The sequence below is a fragment of the Talpa occidentalis genome, unplaced genomic scaffold (genome assembly GCF_014898055.3).
Source record: "Talpa occidentalis isolate TD23 unplaced genomic scaffold, MPIMG_talOcc4v2.1 talOcc4.11, whole genome shotgun sequence".
NCBI classification, from domain to species: domain Eukaryota; kingdom Metazoa; phylum Chordata; class Mammalia; order Eulipotyphla; family Talpidae; genus Talpa; species Talpa occidentalis.
In genome coordinates this window covers 70,680,158-70,702,564 of record NW_023601104.1, presented here as the reverse complement: position 1 = coordinate 70,702,564, position 22,407 = coordinate 70,680,158, and the positions used below count along the sequence as shown (strand labels likewise).

The 22,407-nt window shown below is 36.9% G+C and overlaps 1 protein-coding gene across 1 annotated transcript in view; it reads left to right on the top strand.

Moving 5' to 3' along the window:
* Positions 1–22,407, top strand: part of KCNH5 (potassium voltage-gated channel subfamily H member 5) — a 234,971-nt gene that overhangs the window by 22,253 nt on the left and 190,311 nt on the right. The window contains exons 3-4 of the mRNA XM_037501979.1: positions 6,179–6,285; positions 11,225–11,353. Coding sequence (XP_037357876.1) covers positions 6,179–6,285; positions 11,225–11,353 — 236 coding nt within the window. The remainder of the gene's footprint in view (positions 1–6,178; positions 6,286–11,224; positions 11,354–22,407) is intronic.

Genomic DNA, 22,407 nt, shown 5'->3' with positions numbered 1-22,407 from the left:
AAATTTCAAATCTAGTCCCTTTTATTATTTAATAGTTACATTTGCCTTTAGAGTGTTTTGGCGTTGCTTTTTTTTAAGCACAAAGAATATATTGCATATTTAAAGGTTTTGTGACAATGGCAATTTAAAGCATATGATCTTATTTAATAGATTAGGCTGAAAAACCACTTCAGCATTTTACGTTTTATTATCTTATGCAAACCAAAAGTTTTAAAAAAAATTCCATTTTTCTTTTTTTCTTCCCATAGAGAAGAAAGAAGAACAATCACGTGGGTAGGGAGGATTGGGTACACAGAAATTTTCAAATACATTTTTCCCCTGGAAGCCCATTAATAATTCCTTAACCATGCCATCAAATAAAGGAATGAAGCAGAGACATTGACACCCTTTATTGGATGTCATTCACAAGCAGGGTTATTAACGCAGTCTTAAGCAGCTCACTCAGGAGTGATGTCCATCAGCTGCTTGCACTTGGCTGGGGGCTCTGCTTCTCAGGCTTGCACTAAGGGTGAGTGCTAGGGGCAGATGCGCCTTCACCAGGTCATGTCAGAAGGTTAGAGACATGCTGTCTCTAGTTTTTCTTTCTTTTTTTAAAAAAAATATTTATTTTATGCATACAACAACTGGGGTACAGGCCAAAGTTGTGGGGGGTGGGGGGTGTGAAAGGATTCACCAGAGACAGAGTGGGTGGCAGAACAGGCAAATCTACTGAAATACACTGTTGAAGGGAGCAGCGGGTGAGACAGGAGAGGTCTGCTGCGACATGTGGGTAACTATCTGGCCTGGAATTGAACTTGTGCTGCAGTGGCTGTGTTCGGCTTCTTAGGTTGCGTTTTAACCCCTTGTGCCACCAGAGAGGTCCTGTCCCTAATTTTTCTAATCACCTATCATGGGTGTAACATTTCTGAATAAATCTTTTTAAGCCCCTATAAATAATGGATTTGGAGACTTTTGTGTTACAAACCATGGTATAAAGTAACACATTGATTTACCCCAAAATTACCTCTGTTAGAATTTGAAAGCTGTATTTTTATTTGTTTCAAAATTCTTCTTATTCTCTCTCTCTCAGGCTTCTCCTTTTTTTGGTACTTTGACTAAAGATCTCAGCCCGTTAATTTTTGTGATGATTTGACTCTAATGACCAATTGTGAGCAGAAGGCCACATTGCCAACTGCATTAAGTCAATCTGTGTGGTTTCTATGATAAAGTATTGGCTAGTCTGTGAACTGTACACTTGTGGATAATATTATCCTTAATAGTGGTGACTAATGTTTGTAGTGTTAGTTCAGGAACATTGTTGACCATTAGAAGATTCAGAGAGATTGGTGAGATGCATGATTAGGTCCTATGTGTATGTGTATATACATATGTTTTTCAGTTTGTAAAGTTCCTTTGTCCTTTGGAAATCTGTCCTTACCATTAAGTATCATAAGAAGGCTTGTTTGTGAGATTTTGATGGTAGAACAAGAGATCCAAAAATATGTAAATTGTGCTATAAGTCAAAGCCACCTATTCCCCCCAAGTTTCCAAGGAAAGAATATCCATGAAAGATGAGATGCCAAATGGGCCTCCCTGGTGGCTTAGTGGTTAAGTCTCAGCACTATGACCTCTGTGGGCTGAGTTCAATTCCTGGCCAGGGAGCTGACCCACATATGGTGCAGCAGACCTCTCCTGTCTCGCCTGCTGCTCCCTTCAGCAATCTACCCTTCTGCTTCCTACTCTGTCTCTGGTGATTCCTCTCAGTCCCTGCACCTCTGAACTCCAGTTCTTCTGTGCAAAAAATAAGTAAAATCTTAAAAAATGATGCCAAATGCTCAGTCAAGCTTCCCAAGGAAAACTCCTGTACTTCTAAGACCAAATTTTAACCCCTGTTAATTGTGTGACATGAGAAGTGACCATATTATCTAGGAGCAGCCCTGGGTGAGTTTATACTTCAATCTTATGACCTCACAGAGAAGGAATACAGAATGATGTGCATCTTCCTTTAAGACACAGAGCTCCTGCCTAGCAGTAATGGGGGTGTCACCCTATCCTACAATTGTAGAGAAACGAGGGAGTGGTGGGGCTGGAGGCACCTTCTATCCTAGTCTGGGAAGCTTCCTGGGAACAATTCATTGTACAGCACTTTTTAATTTATACCTTTATGTATGTTATCCTTTTAATCCTCACTCTCTGAGTTATGTTAATGTCATCATCTTTTTCCCGATGAGAAACTAGTAGTCAGAGAGGTTATAGGACTTGCCCAGGAATGATCCCAGTTTGTAAGTGGTTCTCCACATGCACCAGTCTATTATTTCATGACTGCTCAGTAATATAGCAGCACCAATGGCTTCTGTACGTCTAACTTTATTTTCTTTCCAGTAAATAATACTGCACTTGTAGAAGTGATTTATAATTACAGAAGGGGCACTTAAATTTCTATAATTTGAAAAATATTTCTGTTATATGTTCCAGAGGATGTTCAATAAGAGACACAAAACTATATATATATATATATGTGTATATATATATATATGTGGACATCTATCTCTATATCTATATCTATAGATACTTTTTTTTATAAGATTTATTTATTTATGCATACAAGAGCTGGGATACAGGCCAGAGGCGCAGGGGGTGAGAGGATTCACCAGAGACAGAGTGGGGAACAGAACAGGCAGATTGACCAAAGTACACTGCTGAGGGGAGTAGCGGGCGAGTCAGGAGAGGTCTGCTGCGCCATGTGGGTTGCTTCCTGGCTGGCTGGGAGTCGAACTTGTGCTGCAGTGGCTACAGATAGCTTCATAGGTTGTGTCTTAACCCTTGCACCACCAAGGAGGCCCTAGATGTAGTTTTTAAAGCCTTGTGATTACCATTTCTAAAACTTGGGTGAACTTCAACAGAGTGGTGTTAAACTGCAGGAAACCCCAGTAAAGACATTCAATATCAGCATGTGAAAAAGCCAAACAGATAAGCAAATACACCACACCCATGGAACCACTGAGTTAGCCAGTCTGGTTTGGACAATTTTGGATGAAAATACTTTTAATAGTTTGAAAGAACACTTGCTTTGGAAGGATTGATAGTACATTTCAGACATTTTTTATAGTTCATTTTGAAATAGCTCTTATTATTTAACCACTTCAAATATATGTTCAGTCACTGAAATACATGGTTTAATATACTTAAAGTGAGAAATAAGGGGTGAAACAATGTAAGAAGTCAAGACTATTTCTTTTAAAGTATACAGATTATATATGCTGTTATAAGGACAATGTAATCTGGGATTTTTAAAAAGTGCCTATGTTTTCTTAGAGCAGGTGGTTTTAGCATGGGGAAGGCTAACCTAAAGAAAAATATAGCAGTTTCATAATTTATTTGAAAAAATGTTTATTTTCATCTTCTCTTATTTTAGCTGAATCAGATTTGTGTTGTAATTCTTAAGTGCTTTATTATTATTCTTTCAATTTCCAAACTAGTTTCATTTCTTACATTTGAGTTGTAACAATTTTTAATCCTATTAGAGATAGTTTTTCATAATTTTCCTCCCAATAGTTTGTTATGTTATAGATGTTTTCTTTTCCTGTTGGCCAGCTGTGCATATTGTATTTCATTTTATCAAACCACAGAACTTAGACATCTAGTAAGAAGAGTAAAATGGGTGTTCTTTCTTTCAAGACCACATACATTTAGTTAGCTCATTACCCTTGTCTTAATTTTTTAATTTTTTAAAAAATATTTTCTTAAAATATCTTTAATTAAAAATAACAGTTAATTAGAAAATGGTTAACTAAAAACTTTACCTGTCTGTAAAATATATTTAACAATATTAAATAAAAATGTTTTATTTGGGCTGGGAGGGGGAAGGATGGTGCCCTTGTGCCCTGTAACTGAGGAATTCCAATTTAATTATAATATTATAATGCCTTCAAGAGATTTTTTTGAAACTCACATGAGCTGAAATTCAGGCTTTGTCAGGAACAGTGGCTTCTCAATGCACTGAAGCTCCATGTATTATTCTGACTATAAGATGATGGAGCTGAAGTCTGTCACTTTAGTCTGTGATTTGTTTGCTGCTTTTGCTGTTATAATGACAATCTAAGATTCTCATCTTGTTTCTGACAGAAATATTGTAACTGAAATGCAGGATGCAGATTTCTCAGTGCTCAGGCAAGCTTTGGCCAGCTTCATTTACTTCCTTTCATTTCTCAGTGTCAAGAATTCTGGCTGCTTAGGTTGCCGTAAGATAGACTTGAGTTACTCTGTAATTTCCTGTGGTGATTAGAATTGCTGTTGAGTCCTACTAGTCTTGCTGGATCTTGCTAACACTATGCTTTGTGTGTTATAAATTTTCTAGATTGATTCATTTACGGCAGATGTCCCATGAGGATAATGAACCTTACTCTTCAGGGGCTCTCACTTGAGTGGATATCTTTCAAGGCTTTGTGCTATTTTTTTTTTATTTATAATTTTGTATTCTTTTCCTTGAAGAGGCCCCCTAAAATAGTATAAGTTTCAGGCCCTATCACATTTGGATTTGCCACTGGCCAAGTTGCCGACTCATTGAAAACTGGGGGGAAAAAAAGCAATAGTAGAGACATACTTGACCCTTCAGAACAGAGTCCAGAAATCTGGCATTGCCCCATATTCTTTCCTGGTGGGAGAAATGGTCTCAACAATACCACCAACTAGTAAAACTATTTATCTAAGTTCCAGATTCTCAACCAGGGACTGTGAAAGCATTAAGGACAGTTTTGTAGAGGCTTGTGGTGATTGAGTTCTCTTTTGTACATTTTAAGACTTTTGGTGAGGTTCTCTTAGAAAATAATTTCAAACATTAGGAACTCTCCCTGGGAAGTAGAAGCTCACTCAGTATTTTGTATATTCCTCTAGTTATAGTAGTGGTGTATATCTCCTTTAATTTGTCTTTTCTCATTAACCATACTCATATCTATCTTAAGAAATTATACATGGAATATGGTGCCTTGTTATCTCAGTGTGGTATGGGAACATATACAAGACCATGCAAATTAAAATCATGTGATAGGATCTTAATACTAATGGAAAAAATTCTAATTGTTCTGTGACCTTTACTAATGTTTGTCAAAACATTGAAAGCTTTCTTGTAGGTGGCTATAAATACAGGGAAATGAAAATAATAGTAAAATTCATATTATTCAGTACACTGTGATTTAGAAATTGAGAATTAATTTTATTTCTTTGTAAAAATCCATCACAAGTCCGTTGAACAATATTTGCATTCTCATAATATAACATGAACAAAGAAAGTCTTCTCTCTTAGAAAATGATTGTATTTCTTTCTAGGTTTGAATCCCCTTCAAGTATTTTATCCATCCAGTTTCACTACTTGAAACAATCTCCTAAGGCTCCTTTAATATGAAGTTTGTTTTCATTGGGATCTTTCTCCAGGAAACCTTGACACTTTTCATCACATTCATTTTCCTGATTTATGGTGATAATTCACCTTATTTTGTTCTGGCTCCATATCTAGAGTCTCTCAAATGGCAGCTATGTTAACATTTCCACAGTCACTTATTCTATGAATTCATTTATGTTCATTTTGAATTTCATTTCCTGCATTATCATTTTTCATTTCTTTGATGGACTTTAATCTTTGATCACTAATTTCAGCTTCAATAGCTAATTTTGTAAAATGTCATGTGGGTTTATCACAAAAAAACAAAGAGGCAACACGAGGACTTGCTTTGCTGTCTGTGCATGAACCAAATAACAGATGCTCAGTAACGGATCCTGGTAGACTTTGAGAGAAGTAAGGTGACTGTTCACTGATCTTAATGTGTATCAGTTATTAGTAGTTTGTAGACCAAAGAGCTAGCAGCAATGTTTATACATTATGCAGTTATTCATAGTTAATGTATTGTGGTACTTGAACTTTGAACTGTGTTTTGGGAAAACATGTTATTTAACTATACTCTAGCAACCAAATGTTATTTATATAGGAATTGTATAAAATGATGACTCTATCTCTAAAATAATATCTAAAGCTAGCTTTTAGCAAGAGGTTTAATAATCATAATCAAAGATGGTTTTAGTGCATTTTGTGGGAGTAACTTTATATTTTGTAACTAAATTTAAAAACTTATGCAAAGACTATAGGATTTTGTATAACATTTGAAAAGCAACACAAAACTGAAATGGGATTGTTTTTTTCTTCCAGTTTTATGTACGGGGAATTGACTGACAAGAAGACCATTGAGAAAGTCAGGCAAACTTTTGACAACTATGAGTCAAACTGCTTTGAGGTTCTTCTGTACAAGAAAAACAGTAAGTATCTAAGTTATCAATAAGATGATCTAACTCTTTAATAATGTTATGTTTTGGTAAGTGGTAGTTGAGGTATAGTTTAGAGAAAAAAAAACTATGTTGCTCCTTTTCTTGGCAGGAGCAGGGGTTGCTGGTGAAATTAGACAGAAAATTACAACCAATTCCACCTATGAAAAACTACCTTTTGAAGAATGGAAGAAAAAAAAAATCGTGCATTTTAAATGTGACTTTTTTTTGTATGGCAGCAAAATGTTTTGTAATTAATGCTTGTGGTAAAGATCCTATAATTATCTGACAGCAACTAGAAATAACAGAAATTCATTTCTTATGGTTAAAGAAAAAAGTAATTGATATCAGGGATATGTGTGATTACCTTTCTATAATGTTATCTCAATACATGGCATCTACTTGAGGGGAATCTTTACCAGTTTGGTCTTTTGCTATACTATTTTGTGTGGAAGGCTACGGGAAATAGTTATTATTTTTAGAATGGACCGTGGATATCTGATAAATTTATATTGATTGTTGTGGAATTTGTGAGTAGTCAGTTCATTATATAATTTCTTATGTTCTCATAATATGGACTCTAGTAGAGTGTGGGGGGAGGAAAAAGAATCAAACAAACAAACAAAAAACCCAGCTAGTATACTCATCAACCAAGTCTCCTTTCTAATTTGTTATCATTCGATAGTCTCTTATTTCTTTTTGCTACTTTCACAATTAACTTTTTAAAAAATGAATAGGATTATTTATTTAGTGTTAATCATAGATGATAGCAAAGTCAATTGTTTAGGAGAAATTGAAAGCTATTAAATTCTAGCATTCTTGCTTCAACAGGAAGCACTTGTTCATTGTTCAGTTTATGTTGGATGTTGTGGAGCTTAATTTATCCTTTCCATTTTAACTCGAAAATTTGCTCTCTGTGGAATTTTTGGAATTGAATTTAGGCTTCTCTTTTTAAGTTGCTGGATTATCTTAGAGATAACAACCTTAGGTGTTGCTTCACAATGGTGCACTTTGGTAAAGAAACATTGATCTTTATTGTTGTTTTAACCTTGTGGTATTTTTCATTGAGGTGATGTTGGTTGACAACACTGTGTATGATTTAGGTATTGTTACTATACCACACCCACCAATAAGGCACCCAGAGTCTTTACCCTAGACCATTGTGGCACAACCCCTTTTGTACGCCACCTCAATCCTCCCCTCTGGTAACCTCAATTTTATAGTTATTTTCTAGGGCTTGTTTTGGTTGAGTTTTGTCTGTTCATTTCCTTTAGTGGAAGGGCTGTCTTAACATCTTGGCTTTCACTGTGGAATCAAGGTGGAAGAGGTATTTCTCTCTGAAGTCACAGCCAAATGTCTGTTGGTTTGTCATCGACAGAGAAAAGTCAGGCTTCAGGTGCTTTCTGAATCTTTTTTACTGGGTCTGAATACGTATTGCTAATTCATAGCAAACCCATATCCCCAAACTCCATTTCACTTTCATGTAGGCATGTTACTCCTTGTGTGACTTAGATGTAGGCCCTGAGTTTAGCAAATAATTGAAGAATATTCCATATTACCGAGGTCATTACATTCTGGTATTTAGGCAAAATAAACAAATCTTTGTCGTATTTTAAAGTTTTAAAGAAAACAAAACCAATCCATAGATGCTGAATTTCTCTAAAATATAGTGGTAGAAATTTCATTTTGTTTATGACTTTAAATCATGTTAACAATAACCTTGAATCTTACACGTCCAAAAGCCCCTTCCAAGGTGGTTTAGATATTTTGCTTTACTTTAATGGAGTGAAATAATGATCTGGCTTGAGATAATTATCTGTCTTCAGGCCTGTCTGGTTCTTTTCGGATAATGTATATATTATCTACCAATGATATATTTCATCTATATATGTGTAGAGCCAGCAGGAGATATAGCCCATAACTTACAGATGAAAACTTGAGTATCTTTTCTCTGTAGTATCTGCCCTGGGTTTTTTCTTTTCCTTTTTAATACGAAGGATAGTTATTATCTGTGTATTATACTTAAAAGCAGCTCCAAAAAAATCTTGTAAATAGTTAACTGAAGGCTTTTGAACATTAACTAAAAATGTATATTCTCATGACTTTCTAAAGTGTTAGAAAAATTTGTATCTGTAGGAAACTGTTTTGGGAATGCCTGAATGCCTAATCCTTTTAAAACTCCCATTAAGTGATTTGGTTAAACACCATTTTGTAAATGGGAAGACTGAGGTGTCTGATTTACATGGTCAGGATTGACATTTCAATTTGAAGCCTCCACTTTTTTTTTTAAAGGTTTATTTTTATTTATTTATGCCTATAAGAACTGGGATGTAGGCCAGAGGTGGTGATGGGGGAGGTGAGAGGATTCACCAGAGTAGGGAACAGAATAGATGGAGCTACTGAAATATACTGCTGAGGGGAACACTGGGTGAGACTGGAGAGATCTTCTGTGCCATGTGGGTCACCTCCCTGGCCAGGGATTGAACTCATACTGCAGTGGCTGGTGATAGTTTGATAGCACTGAGACTTTAACCCCTGTGCTACCAGGGAGGACTGCAGCCTCCACTTTTTGGGTCCATTGCTGTGATGGCGGGGACTATTTCAGCTGTTGGAAAAGAAACACTAGCTCAGGGATAACTATTTAAAATGGCTCATTCTGGGATCTCCCTGGTGGCAGCGCAAGGGGTTGAGACATAGCCTATGAAGCTGTCCACAACCACTACAGCACATGTTCAATCCCTGGACAGGGAGGTACCTACATGGTGCAGCAGACCTCTTCTGACTCACCCGCTGCTCCCCTCAGCAGTGTATTTCAGTCCATCTGCCTGTTCTGTTCCCCACTGTCTCTGGTGAATGCTCTCACCCCCCACACCTCTGGCCTGTACCCCAGCTCTTGTATGCACAAATACATAAATATTTTTTTAAAAATGACTCATTCTGTTTACACAAAGGCAGAACTGTGATGGAGGAGCCACTCCAAATAGTCAATACCAAGCACTTTCCTGGGGGAAAGGCCTCTCTGCCTAAACCTCATTCCCCTCAGTCCCAAATCCAAAATATGGCTATTTCCCCAGCCACTCAGCATGTGCTCAGCCTTCTCAGATGAGTCTGATCCTATAGCTCAACTTGAAGAAAAATCTACCTTGTTATCTCAAAACAATTTGAAAAACAGCCCTGAACTCCATGCCACATTTGAAAAGTTGCTGTTTTCATAGGCAGGGCTGACATGTAACACCATCTCTTTCTGTTTAGATTTCTAACAGACCTTGGGTAACGACTTAAATTTTAATGCCCCTTTCTCTGTTTATGACTCTGCTGCCTCAAAGCTGCGAGTGTTGAAACAGCCACAGGACATGTATCTGTCAGTGTCTGCATCTGGTGACTTGTAAGACTGTACATCACTCAGTTAGTGGATACATGTATAAAATAAACAAAACAACGAACGTGCTTCTTTGGGAGATAGTGTGATTGGTTCTGAGGTCCCTGTCTCATCCTGTGATAATTTTGGAAAGGGCTCTGTCCTTTCATAGGCCCCCTGGAGTTGCAAAAGACCTGGTTTTCAGAACTGATTATTCCCCTAGAAATCTCTCTAATCCTCTGACGTCTTTAACCAGGTAATTAAATCTCCTCATCTTATCTAAACAGAAATTCTCCTCTGTGGTGACATTATTCTGTGACTTTTGGGGCCACAGGTATGGAAGTGCTTCCACTGGAAACCACTTACAGTTTGTTAGCTCTCACCTAGAGTCACCTAGTAATAGCTGCACATTTCACTCCCCAAAACCCAAACCAGAGACTGTTTGGAGAGGCTTCACTGCTCTGTGACTTGGAGATAATATGATCAAAATGTGTCTTTTTGATTCCTTCAGCTTTTTGTCTAGTGGCTACTTACTGCTTTAAGTGCATTTCTCATGTGTTCAGATATTTATTATTTGACAATATATCAATTCCTGATTTATCCAAATTCTACGACTTGGACACGTAGAAACTGTCTGGAGTCTGCAGGAGCTATGGTTTGAAGAACATGGTGACAGTTGAACCTCATGCTTTGAGTGAGGGATGTAGGAGGTGATGGCTCATGGAGATGTGTGAGACTCCTAAGGGCTGGGAACCTGTCTCCTTTTTGTCGGCGTAACCTTGCCTTACAGGCTTCAGCCTCTGTGTACACGAGTCATTAAGTGCTGTTTATGTCCTTTTCCTCTGACAGAAGTCTGCAGTTAAAACTATAAAATGATCCAATAAGTCTATGTGACTGATGAGAGAGTTTTGAGATAGAAATCTCTCTTTGCTATAATCCATTGGTGCCTGGTGGTGAGTGGGGTACGGTAATACACATCTGGAGAGGTGTGTTCTTACACTTTCGGATCACATGCTATGTTGTAAATCAATGTTACCTTAGTTAAAAAAAAGGAAAAATATTCCCAAATACTCATTCAAAAAAAAAAGAAAAAAAAATAATATCGATGGTTTCTCCAAGAGGAATGCTTATTGAAGCCTCAAGCATGACTGTTGAAATTAATGGGAAACACTTCTCAAGTTCACAAGAAGAGAGAAGCACATAGGAGTGGTCACATTTGGTGAGATCATGAAAAGGAGTTGATGTGAGCAGCAGTGGTAAAAGGACCCACACCTGAAGGTGCTGCTGGCGTTACTTAAGTGGGGAGAATGCCTTTATGCTCCTGCTTTGTGCTTTGGCCCCAGTGCTTTACTTTTTAGAATTTTATTACTTGGGGTTGAAATATAAGTGTTTACTTTTTGAACAATTGGCAGTTGATACAAAATCAAAGCTAGCTTGACTCTTTTCAGCAATTGAAATACTGTAGTTTTGATGCTGGTTCCTGGCATAACAGTTGGCAACTGAAAGAAGACAGATGGTAGAAGACCAAACATTGTGTGGCTGTGTCATATTGTGTTGTCTTTCTTACTTTTACAGGAACCCCTGTTTGGTTTTATATGCAAATTGCACCAATAAGAAATGAACATGAAAAGGTGGTCTTATTCCTATGCACTTTCAAGGATATTACGTTGTTCAAACAGCCAATAGAGGATGATTCAACAAAAGGTAATTTTCAAAGGACTTATCACACTTAAGAATTAAACTCACTTAAATTATTATTATTTTTGCTTTAACACAATCCATTAAATTGAGAAACAAAAGTTTATTCTGTGACTCTTCTTTTTCTTTACATTCATAATAGTAATTGTTCAGTCATTTTTATGTAGTCATATTGTTTGAATGGAAATATCAATTGAAATAATATTTGGTTAACTCAAACTATAAGAGAAATAGAGATAAGACATAAATAAATAGATTTCATAGAAAGTTTTTAATTTTAGAATCAATATATTGGGAGTTTCAACAACTCTTCCAGGCTGTACTTCAGAACCGAAAGTATTATAACTTGTGGGATGGTTTGGGTAAACTAGAATGCAGTTAATTAGTTGATCGAATTTTGTTGAATTGATTAGAGTTTGATTACTTGGCTTTTTCAGGTTACTTTTCACCCTTTATTCAGCTGTTGTAGATTCTTTTGAGTAGATAAGCCAGATATGTGAAGAATGTTTTGTCATTTAGAGAGTGATTTACAAAATGCAAAAATCCTGATTGGAATCTTATTGACTATAATAATCAAAGGGGCTACAATAGAAAACTACAATCAGTAGTGTGTGCTTTTATCCCCCTTTCTATATAATTTTCTCTCACTCTCTCCAATTATTTCTTAATTAGAAGTTGATTTCATATAAATGAAGATTTTTTTTAACCACCTCAACCATTTTTATTTTTTTTAATTTTTTATTTTTTATATCATTGTTCATTTTTAAACAATATTGGCTTCCCCTCTTCCCCTCCGGTTAGTCCCCATAGAATTTCCTTCACCATTGCACCTGTGCACCATCACCTCAGTCCCCTGTGCTCTTCCCTCCCTCCCTCCGATCCCTCTCCCGCCTCTTCCCCTGCAGTATGTGTCTGATTTATAATTGTCTGTTTTTGCTTTGTTGTGTTTTGTACTGTCATTATTTTTTTTACACTGATGTCTTATTTGGTTACCCTATATTCATGCTATAAGTGAAAAAGGAACCCTCCTACATTGCTGGTGGGAGTGCAAACTGGTCCAACCACTATGGAATGCTGTCTGGGGGTTCCTCAGTCTACTAAAAATGGAGCTACCATATGACCCGGCAATTCCACTCCTAGGGATCTACCGAAAGGACACAAAAACATTGATTCAAAAGAACACCTCTACTCCCCCTATGTTTTTTGTAGCACTATTTACAATAGGTAAAAACTGGAAACAACCCAAATGCCCAAAAATAGATGACTGGATCAAGAAGATGTGGTATATAACACAATGGAATATTATTCAGCAATCAAAAAAGATAAATGAAGATTTTTAAATACCCTTAGATGTTGTTCTGATGAAATGTTATTTTTAAAATAATCTCTTGGAAGGCTAAATATGAAATGTCTTCCTCTTTTCATTTGACACTATCTTTTCTTATTTCTCTTTTTAAGAAAAACTAGCAGAAAAGCTTTAATCTTTCAATTATAATCATAATTATAGAAAAAGTCACATTAGTTTTATTATTTATAAATGAACTCATACATATAGTATTGTACCTGCTCAATTTCTGTTAGCATCAAATTGCATTGGAAAAAATTTTACAAGTGAAAACCATTTAAAGCGTGCAATAGAACTATTTATTTGTGAATGTTTCTGAAAATGTGTGTATTTAATTATCTCCTAGAAGATTAAATAATGTATTCACATTTGGATCCATATTGCGTGTTCCTCTGCCTTTACTCATTACCCAGTGTGTGGGAAATCTAGGATAAATTTAAATACTATTTATTAATAGACTATTCTTCTAGAATGTAGGTTTAATGATCCTTTGTCTGTTTTAAAATTCAATGCAGTCCATCCAATAGCAACAGAACATGTTATTTTCAAGTTTACATGGACCATTCACTAGATAGATCATTCTAGTCAAATTGAAAAGAGTAGAAACCTTATGAAGTATGTTCTTAGACCACAATGGAATTCAATAAGAAATCAATGACAAAAAATAGCTAAAAAGTCTCCAAATGTTTAGAAATTAACACATTTCTAAATAACCTATGGGTCAAAGAAGAAGCTTTAAAATAAGCAAAATATTTTTTAGCTATATGAAAATGAAAATGCAACTTATCAAATTCGTGGGACATAGCAAAAGTAACACTTAGAGAGAAATGTATAGGAATAAATAAATATATTAGTGAAGAAGACAGATACAAAATTAGTAGCCTAAATTTCTAACTTAGGAAACTATACAGAGAAGAGAAATTTAATCCAAAGCAAGTTTAATTAAAGAAATAATCCTTAGAGCAGAAGTCAATGAAATAGGAAACAGGAAAACAGAATCACCATAACCCAAAGATGGTTCTTTGAAAAGATTGTTAAAGTTAATAAATCTTTAGCCAGGCTAACCTAGAAAAAAAGGGAGAAAACACAAATTATCAATATCAGAAATGAAATAAGAGCCATCACAACACTTCCTGTGGACAATAATGCATTTTAAGGGAATACTTTGAACAACTCTATTGCCACTGAATTGATGAATTATGATAACCCAGGAAAAATGAGTCAACCTCCTGAAAGATACAAACTACCTAGAACTGACACTAGGAGAAATAATCATCCTATATACTCTCTAGTAAATAAATTGAATCAGTCTCTTCCAGAAAAATAAAGGTAAAGGGAATTCCATGAGACAAGTATTATACTCATACAAAAACCAGAAAAGACATTACAAGAAAGAAAAATTATAGGCCAGTTCTCATGACTACAGATGTAAAAATTCTTGGCAAAAGTAAAATTGAATAAGTATTCAAAGAATCATATACAACTACTGGGTGGGATTTATTTCACATGCAAGACTTGTTCTACACTCAGAAACCATTGACCATAATCCACTAAAGAAGAAAAATCATGTGGTCATACAGTTGTTATAGAAAAAAACATTTGACAAAAAACAACACCCATTCATGATAAACTCTCTGGAAAAACTCTCAGGAAACTAAGAATAGAGATGAACTTTCTCAATTTAATGAGGAACATCTGTGAAAAACTTGAAGCTAAGAGCTGACTATCATAAAGTGATATATTTTAAAGTAAAATATAATCGGTTTATTATTTATGATCCAATTTATCTTCAAATGCTTTTCTCTTACCTTCACACTAGACTAGACTGAGCAAAATGCTTTTATGTATCTTTTTTCATTCAAAATGCATATTTATATGTGTGTTAGGTGAATTTTTTCCTCTCATTTGCTTTGAGTGATTTCTTGCTACTGCGGGAAGTTGTGAAGAAGAGGACTTTCCTCACAGTTTTGAACATTAAATAGTGGTATCAGTGACTATGAGGTCTATTTATGGAAACTAAAATTTGACAGTATTTTATAGAGTGATTGGGGCGAGGGTGCTGCTATAGACTTTTATTTTTCAAATTAATGTCTCTCCCTTTATCTACCTCCACACCATCTTTGCATCCTCACATAAGAATCACAGAGCTCCTCATCAGGCACACTATCTTTAAAAGCATAATTTATTCTTACAAATATTGGTATTTTAATAAACTCCAGAAAACTGGATTTTTGAACTGTGGACCTGATAGATCAGAATTTATATGAAAAACTATACTCCATTGTGAAAAGCATTAGAGCGAAATATCTCTTCTCAGTACCAGAATTTGTAGAGGAATGTTTATTTTATTTATTATTTATTTATTTATTTAAAGATTTATTTATTTATTTATACAAGCACTGGGTACAGTCAGAAGAGCGGGAGGGTGAGAGAATTCACCAGAGCCAGAGTGGGGAGCAGAACAGGCAGAAGGACCAAAGTACACTGCTGAGGGGGGCAGCGGGTGGCAGGAGAGGTCTGCGCGCCATGTGGGACCCTCCTCCGGTGGCCGGGGAGCAGCCAGGGATCGAACCGGCGCTGCCGAGGCCTCGGGCAGCTTCTCAACCCAGCGCTCAACCACTGCGCCACCGGGGAGGCCCAGGAATGTTTATTTTAAATTGACTTTTATTTTGAGATTCTTTTACCCTTTTCACATCTATAACAGATTACTGAAAAAAAACTATTGTACAATGTAGACATGAATGGTATATATGAGCTACTTCCTATTATTCATGCAAGCTGTAAATTTAATATGAAAAATTCAATAGAAATAAAATATTTATGCCATTAAGTAATCATCGCACTGTTGCTACAAAGCTAATATTCTAGGAAAGTTTTGAAACCCTGGTACAATCATGTCCCTTTTTTTTTAAGTTTATTAAGAATTTTATTTATTTTTTTATATTCTTACATTGTTGTTCATTTTTGTACAACATTTGATTTCTCCCCTCAGGTGTAGTCCCCATAAATCTCCCACCACCACATCACTGTGCTCCATCACCTCTGTCCATGTGCTTTTCCCTCCCCTGTCCTGGCCTCTCCCTCACCCCTCTCCTGCTGTATGTCTCAGAGCTATAATTTCCTGCTGGTTTGGTCTTTCTTTTCTCTCTCTTTTTTTGCCTTTTAACTTTTAACCAAGTAAACTTGGTTGGAACTTTTGGGAAACAGCAGTTGAGACTGCATGATAATACTATAATATCAGAATGAATTGGGTCTAGAGAGCATTGAACTTGGAGACAGCAGACATTTGTTTCAGCCTTGAGCAGTAGTTTCTTAACATGAACGTTTTCATGACTTTGTGAAAAATTTACGCCCCTCGTTTATATTATCAATTTTTTTGAGCCAAAAATTCTGAACACAGTATCTAGGTCTTGTATATACAAAGTTCCTTACCTCACATCACCATAAGGGGGAAAGACAGACAAGTAAATATACAGTGCAAACCTTCTGATTGGTCTCCTTTTCTCACTAAAATTGGTAACATCATTATCAACGGAAAGTAGGAATGGTGAAGGGGAAGAGGTGTTGAAGGTGCCAGGAGGTGGAATAGGTATGAGGTGTAATTTAAGACAGAGGAGCAGTAAGTATGCAAGGGGAATTTAGTAGATTTGCTGAGCAGCAATAAGATCCATAAGAGGCCTGTGATCATATATTTCATTAGTATCTCTGGGCATGATTATGTGTTTTCCTTCAATTATGTTTAGTCAAAGGTATATAGATTTAGAAGGAGGTGAACATTGTATTTAACCAGAGCTTAGATTTGGTTAAGTGAGTATGTTGGATAGATAAATGAATTAGAGCCAGAGAATTGAGGGTGCTTGCATAGGAGTAGGTTAAGGGTATCTGCAAAATTTTGAAGATATACTTAGATAATAAAAAGCCTGCCTAGGATCTCGGAAATAGTATCTTAGGATGCAGAACAGACAAGTGAATCCACACACTGGTATTCCAGGCTATACTTTTTAGTCCAGAGCAAGGACATTTTGTATTTTTTTTATGATTTATTTTATTTATGCAACCAAAACTGGGGCACAGGCCAGTGGTACTGGGGGGTGGGCAGTGAGAGGATTCACCAGAGACAGAGTGGGGAACAGAACAGGCAGATTAACTGAAATACACTGTTGAGGGGAGCAGCAGGTGAGGCAGGAGAAGTCTGCTGCACCAAGTGGGTAGCTCCCTGGCTGGGGATCAAGCTGGTGCTGCAGTGGCTGTGCATAGCTTCGTAGGTTGCGTCTTAACCCCTTATGCCACCAAGGAGGCCCCATTTTTTATTCTTAATGTGAAAAGGGGTCAATATTGGAGCAAGGGTCCAAGTCCTTTGAGGATTTGTCAAAACTGGCTAATTTGGCATCAGTCATCTACTTGTATTGGTATTTTTAATCAAGAAACTCAGGCATATGTTTGAAAGACCTGAGTAAACTTTTAATTCTGAATTTTATTTGTAGATCATATCTGGGATGGTACTATAATGTGATGACAGCTAACTATTTTGAGTACAGTTTTTTTTTTTTTTTTTATAGAGGCATTTTATTTATTTATTTGTTTGTTTGTTTTGTTTATACATGCACTGGGTACAGTCAGAAGCGCAGGAGGGTGAAAGAATTCACCAGAGCCAGAGTGGGGAGCAGAGCAGGCAGAAGGACTGAAGTACACTGCTGAGGGGAGCAGCGGGCGGCAGGAGAGGTCTGCGCGCCATGTGGGACCCTCCTCCGGTGGCCAGGGAGCAGCCGGGGATCGAACCGGCGCCACAGAGGCCGCGGGCAGCTTCGCAACCCAGCGCTCAACCGCTGCGCCACCGGGGAGGCCCTTGAGTACAGTTTTTAACCTTTTAATAAATCCTATGATCATCGCAACTTCATCCTAGAATGACCTTTGCCTTTCAACTGAATAATCAGTGGGAGATGTCAATAGAACCTTTGAATTATACCATGATGAATAGTAGCAAAAGCCATTGAATGAGAAGGCAACCAGTTTTGATGGAGCAGTTAATATATGTCAGGAAATGTGTATCATTATTGCTCATTCCTATAATTCAGAAAATTTGTATTATTATCTCCATTTAACTGTTGAAGATTCTGACATGTAAGATCTGAGTGATTTCTAATCTCATGTTTTCTCTGTTGCACCTTGCTGCCTCATCCTTTCCAGTGGAAATTTATTGTTGGTGTCTGGTCACCTCAATCCTCTGCTCTCCTTTTTCTCTACAAAAATGAAGGACAGCTTGAAAACACTTATTCTGACAGAACTGTATTGTTTTCAACCAAAGAAATTTACTGATAATAATTCAAGGGGCAAAGTGTTCTTGTTATCTTTCATTCCTGGTATTAAGGTCTTGGAACTGATGTTCAGATAATCGGTCAATGGTACCTGATACATCATTTATAATAATACAGAGGGGAACAATTACAGCCAAGAAATCCATTCTGTTGATTATCCATATGTGTTCTAAAAGAGTTGGCCCAAACCTCTGCCCTTTAATATTATGTAGTATTTTCAAACAGACTTCAGAAACTGCCAAGATACTAACAGTGTGGAATATCCTGTGCCAATTAGTTATGGCATGTTCATGCCAATAATTGAGACAAAAACATCCCTGTAGAATGAAAAGAACAACAAATATAGCAACCTTTCCTTGTGGGAGGCCAATGGTTTTCTTTAGAGAGGAAACAACAGATGAAATATGAGTAATTATGCCATGTAGGCTCTTTTGCCAAGAGTATAATTGTTTACCTAAGCTTTTTTCTTATAGATTAGAATCTTGTGTTGCAGTCTAGTAGATTGATTTAACGGCCGGCCTCTGTGACTTCCTTTTTTTTTTTTTTTTAAGATTAGGCAGTCCATGACAAAGAGGTTAATTGCATCCCAATAGAGCTAAACTAATGTTTTATTAAGAAGGAGTTGGCATCCTGAGCTTTTAGGAGAACAAATGTCCTCATAATGCCATGAACAACTCATAGAGCAAGTATTGGGCTCTTCATATTCAGTAGTCTGTTGATATTTCCCTGCATCGACCACATCTAAGTAACAGCACTGTGCTGAATAATCGAGTCATGCCAGCTAGGCCTCTGTAAAGGTGAGATCAGTAAATGTATCGCTGGGGAAAGTTAGAACTGCTGATGTGTCTTTTTTCTCTGATCTAGACACTGTGGCTACTCAACTTTTGCAAAGTTTTGTGACAATTCAAATAAACTAATTTGGCTAAAAGTGTAGTCATTTCCAAGAACACAAAGGGATAGACATAAGCAAATTCACTGTGGCATTGTTAGTGACAGTGAAAATACAGAAGCTGCTTACATGTTCATGAATAGAACACATACATGATGAGAAAAGAGCAATATCTAATTCTCTGAGATGATAAATGGACAAGCAAGAATCAGGTGCCATTGTGCGTTAGTCTAGAGGTGGAGGGGAGAGTAAGGAAATTGAAACAATTGAGTTTCTGATGGCTTCTGTTTTTTCAACAAGATAATTGGCAAGATAATCTGCTGAGAGTTGAGGAGAGAAGGATGTTTAGAGGGGTCTTCAGAATAATGCTGTTTGGAACTGATGATTCCAAGAAAGTCCTAACCAGAGCTAAAAAGTTTACTGATCAGCTCAGGGAGCTCATCTTTTAGTATTTCCATTCATTTAAATGTAAAACAAACATTCCTTGACTTTGCATTTGTTCTTCAGCTCTCAGGGTATTTTGGTATCAAAACTCATAAATGGTAATTCAGTTTGATAACTACATTTGATTTTGATTTCTCTAGGAAGAAGAGATCTTTTCCAAGACTTCCTCATAATTTTTTCTCTTCCAATATATCTGAGTCTGCTTAACATTTGTCACTACCTTTCTTTCCCGTGCTAGCAGCTACCCAATTCTCTTTGTGAGGGCAGATTTATCGTCTTCAGCACTTCCAATTTTCCCTCCCCAACCTCAACTACCACATCTTTCCCACCTTTTCTAACCCAAAGCCCTTTCTTCATGGCACTTTGTTATTCTACCTAATTTTACCTGTTAAGAGCAGATAAAGTTAAAATTAGATTTTCATTTAAGTAAATGTACTCTGGATGCTGTGTTAATTCCTATTTATCCTTTTTTTTTTACTAATTTTATCATTCAGTTATTCAACAGAGTATGTTTAGTGTCCGCTATGTGCCAACTATGGTACTAGATAATCAGGGAGAGAAAAAATAAGATCTGGCACTGAAATGTCATAGCGTTAGTAGCCTTTCTTTTCATTTGTGCTTTAGGGTGATCTCACTCCGAATACACTGTGTGAAAAGACTTTTAGAATAAAGAATTGATGTCCAGAAAAAACCTAATATGTTTATTACCAATATAGTTACTGTCATTGGAAGGTACCTGCACCACTTTTACCCATATAAAGCAAAACCAAACCAAAATCAAATGATAGTAAAATAAATTGGACTTATTTTAAATCTGATTATTAGTTATTAATAAATTTGGACTAACTAATTAATGATCTGTTTTGTGCCAGCCGCTGTACCAAGTGCTAAGTACAGAGGGATGAACAGTAATAAGAATGCCTGACATGTTAACCGACAACTTTATTAGTGTTATTAGTGCCATGTGAGGTATGCATCTTATGGTGTGAATGCACAGAGAAAGGAGCATCCCTTTTATGGGTAGGTTAGTTAAAGAAGTTTCACGAAGCTGAGCTAATGCTGAGCCAATGAGTCTGAAGGTGTCAGAAATATGGACATACTGTTGGGGAGGGAAAAAGCATTGTAGGCTTTTTAGTTTAATTAAATTTAAATTTCAATAATGTAAATTTGAAGTCCCAGAAGAAATTCCTTTTTCAGTAAGTTCATATCTCTTCCTCCCAGAAGTTATCATGTGTGAAAGCCTGAAAACACTGAATATCATAGGGCATACAGAGAATTTCTAGTAAATTTAATTTTAACTTTGAATTTAATTATTCTTCTAATTTGTTATTGATTTTTAGTAAGGCTGGGTATAGAATATATAAAAATTGTAAGGCGATTGGGGCAGAAAAAATTTGGGGGTCAGAAATAAATGACCAAGGATGTACAGTATTAGTATTATTCTGGAGACCTCTAGAAACTGCTAGAAGAGTTTAATATATAGGGGATGGGCATGGTTAGGTTTATGCTTTAGGAAGAACTTTGGCAGCAATGTAGAGAGTTACTTGTGAGTATATGGCTAGGGAGAAAGTAAAGAGTATGGCCTTAGGATGCTGCCACCTAAGTCAAGGTGGAAGATGATACAATTTGACATAATAGGGATGGAGGAGATTCAACTTGAGGATATTTCCTGATAGATTATAATCTCTAAAACTTGGGGGTGTGTGTGTGTGTGTGTGTGTGTGTGTGTGTGTGCACGTGCACATGAGTGACTGCATAGCATTGTATTAGTGAAGAAGGTTGGTAAAGTTCACAGTTTTGATTAGGCAACTGGAATATCATGAGACATTCACCAAGATCACGAATGCATGAAAGGTGCAGAGTTGGAGATGGAACACTAGATATTTAGGTCTAGCACTTAGAAAAAAGTCGAGGTTGCCTATATAGATTGCCTTGCATTCTTATAGAACTGGTGGCATATTTGGTGCTTCTTTGTTTCCCCAGCACATTGCTCAGGGTAAACCTTAGGGTTTCATACAATTCCCAAAGTTTAGCATTCTTTGATTCACTAGAATGAAATCCATCGATGAAGAAGAACTAAGGATCTTCTAGTAAGGATACTAACTTACCTTTTTTTAATAAAGATTTATTTACTTATGCATACAAGAGCTGGGGTACAGGCCAGAGATGTTGGGGGTGGATGTTTGTGAGTGGACACATCAGAGAGAGAGTGGGGAACAGAACAGGTGGATCTACTGAAATACACTGCTGCGGGGAGCAGCTGGGAGACAGGAGAGGTCTGCCACTCCATGTGGGTTTTCCCTGGCCGGCCAGGGATTGAACTAACTGAACTCGTGCTGAGAGGCTGTGTATTGCTTCATAGTGCCGTGCTTGATCCCTTATGCCCCCAGGGAGGCCCTCGGTTACCATTTTTTAATCCAAATGTTGGATACCATAATGGGGTATGAACTGGTGGGCAATATAAGCTTAAATGAAGTCAGAGTTTGCCTGATCAATAGCAGTAAAGTAGCTCACTTATCTGGTGTGTTTTGAAAGACATTTGACACTACACAGGATTTCTTTCTTGATCTTGTGTCACATTGTCTGAAGTTTCATCATTGCCAAGTAGTTATTTCTTTGGATTATAAGGAGTTTCCACCTTCAAGAAATTGTTTGCTAAAGACTCCATTAAATTTATATATAGAACTTATGGAGTCTTTAACAGATTAGAACTTTCTGAGATACCTAGAGAAAGGATCATTGAGTTAGGAGCAGACTGACTGGTAGAGATTTGCTTGTTCACCTCTCATTGACATCCCTTGAAATTTATTTATTTTTAAATATTGCATTTTTTTTAAAGATTTATTTATTTATACAAGAACCAGGTACAGGCCAGATGCGCGGTAGGGTGAGAGGATTCACCGGAGACAGAGTGGGGAACAGAACAGGCAGGCTGACGAAATACACTGCTGAGGGGAGCAGCGGTCGTGACTGAGAGGTCTGCTTCACCATGTGGGACTCACCGGCCAGCCGGGATCGAACCAGCGCTGTAGAGGCTTCAGACAGCTTCACAGCGCAGCTCTCAACC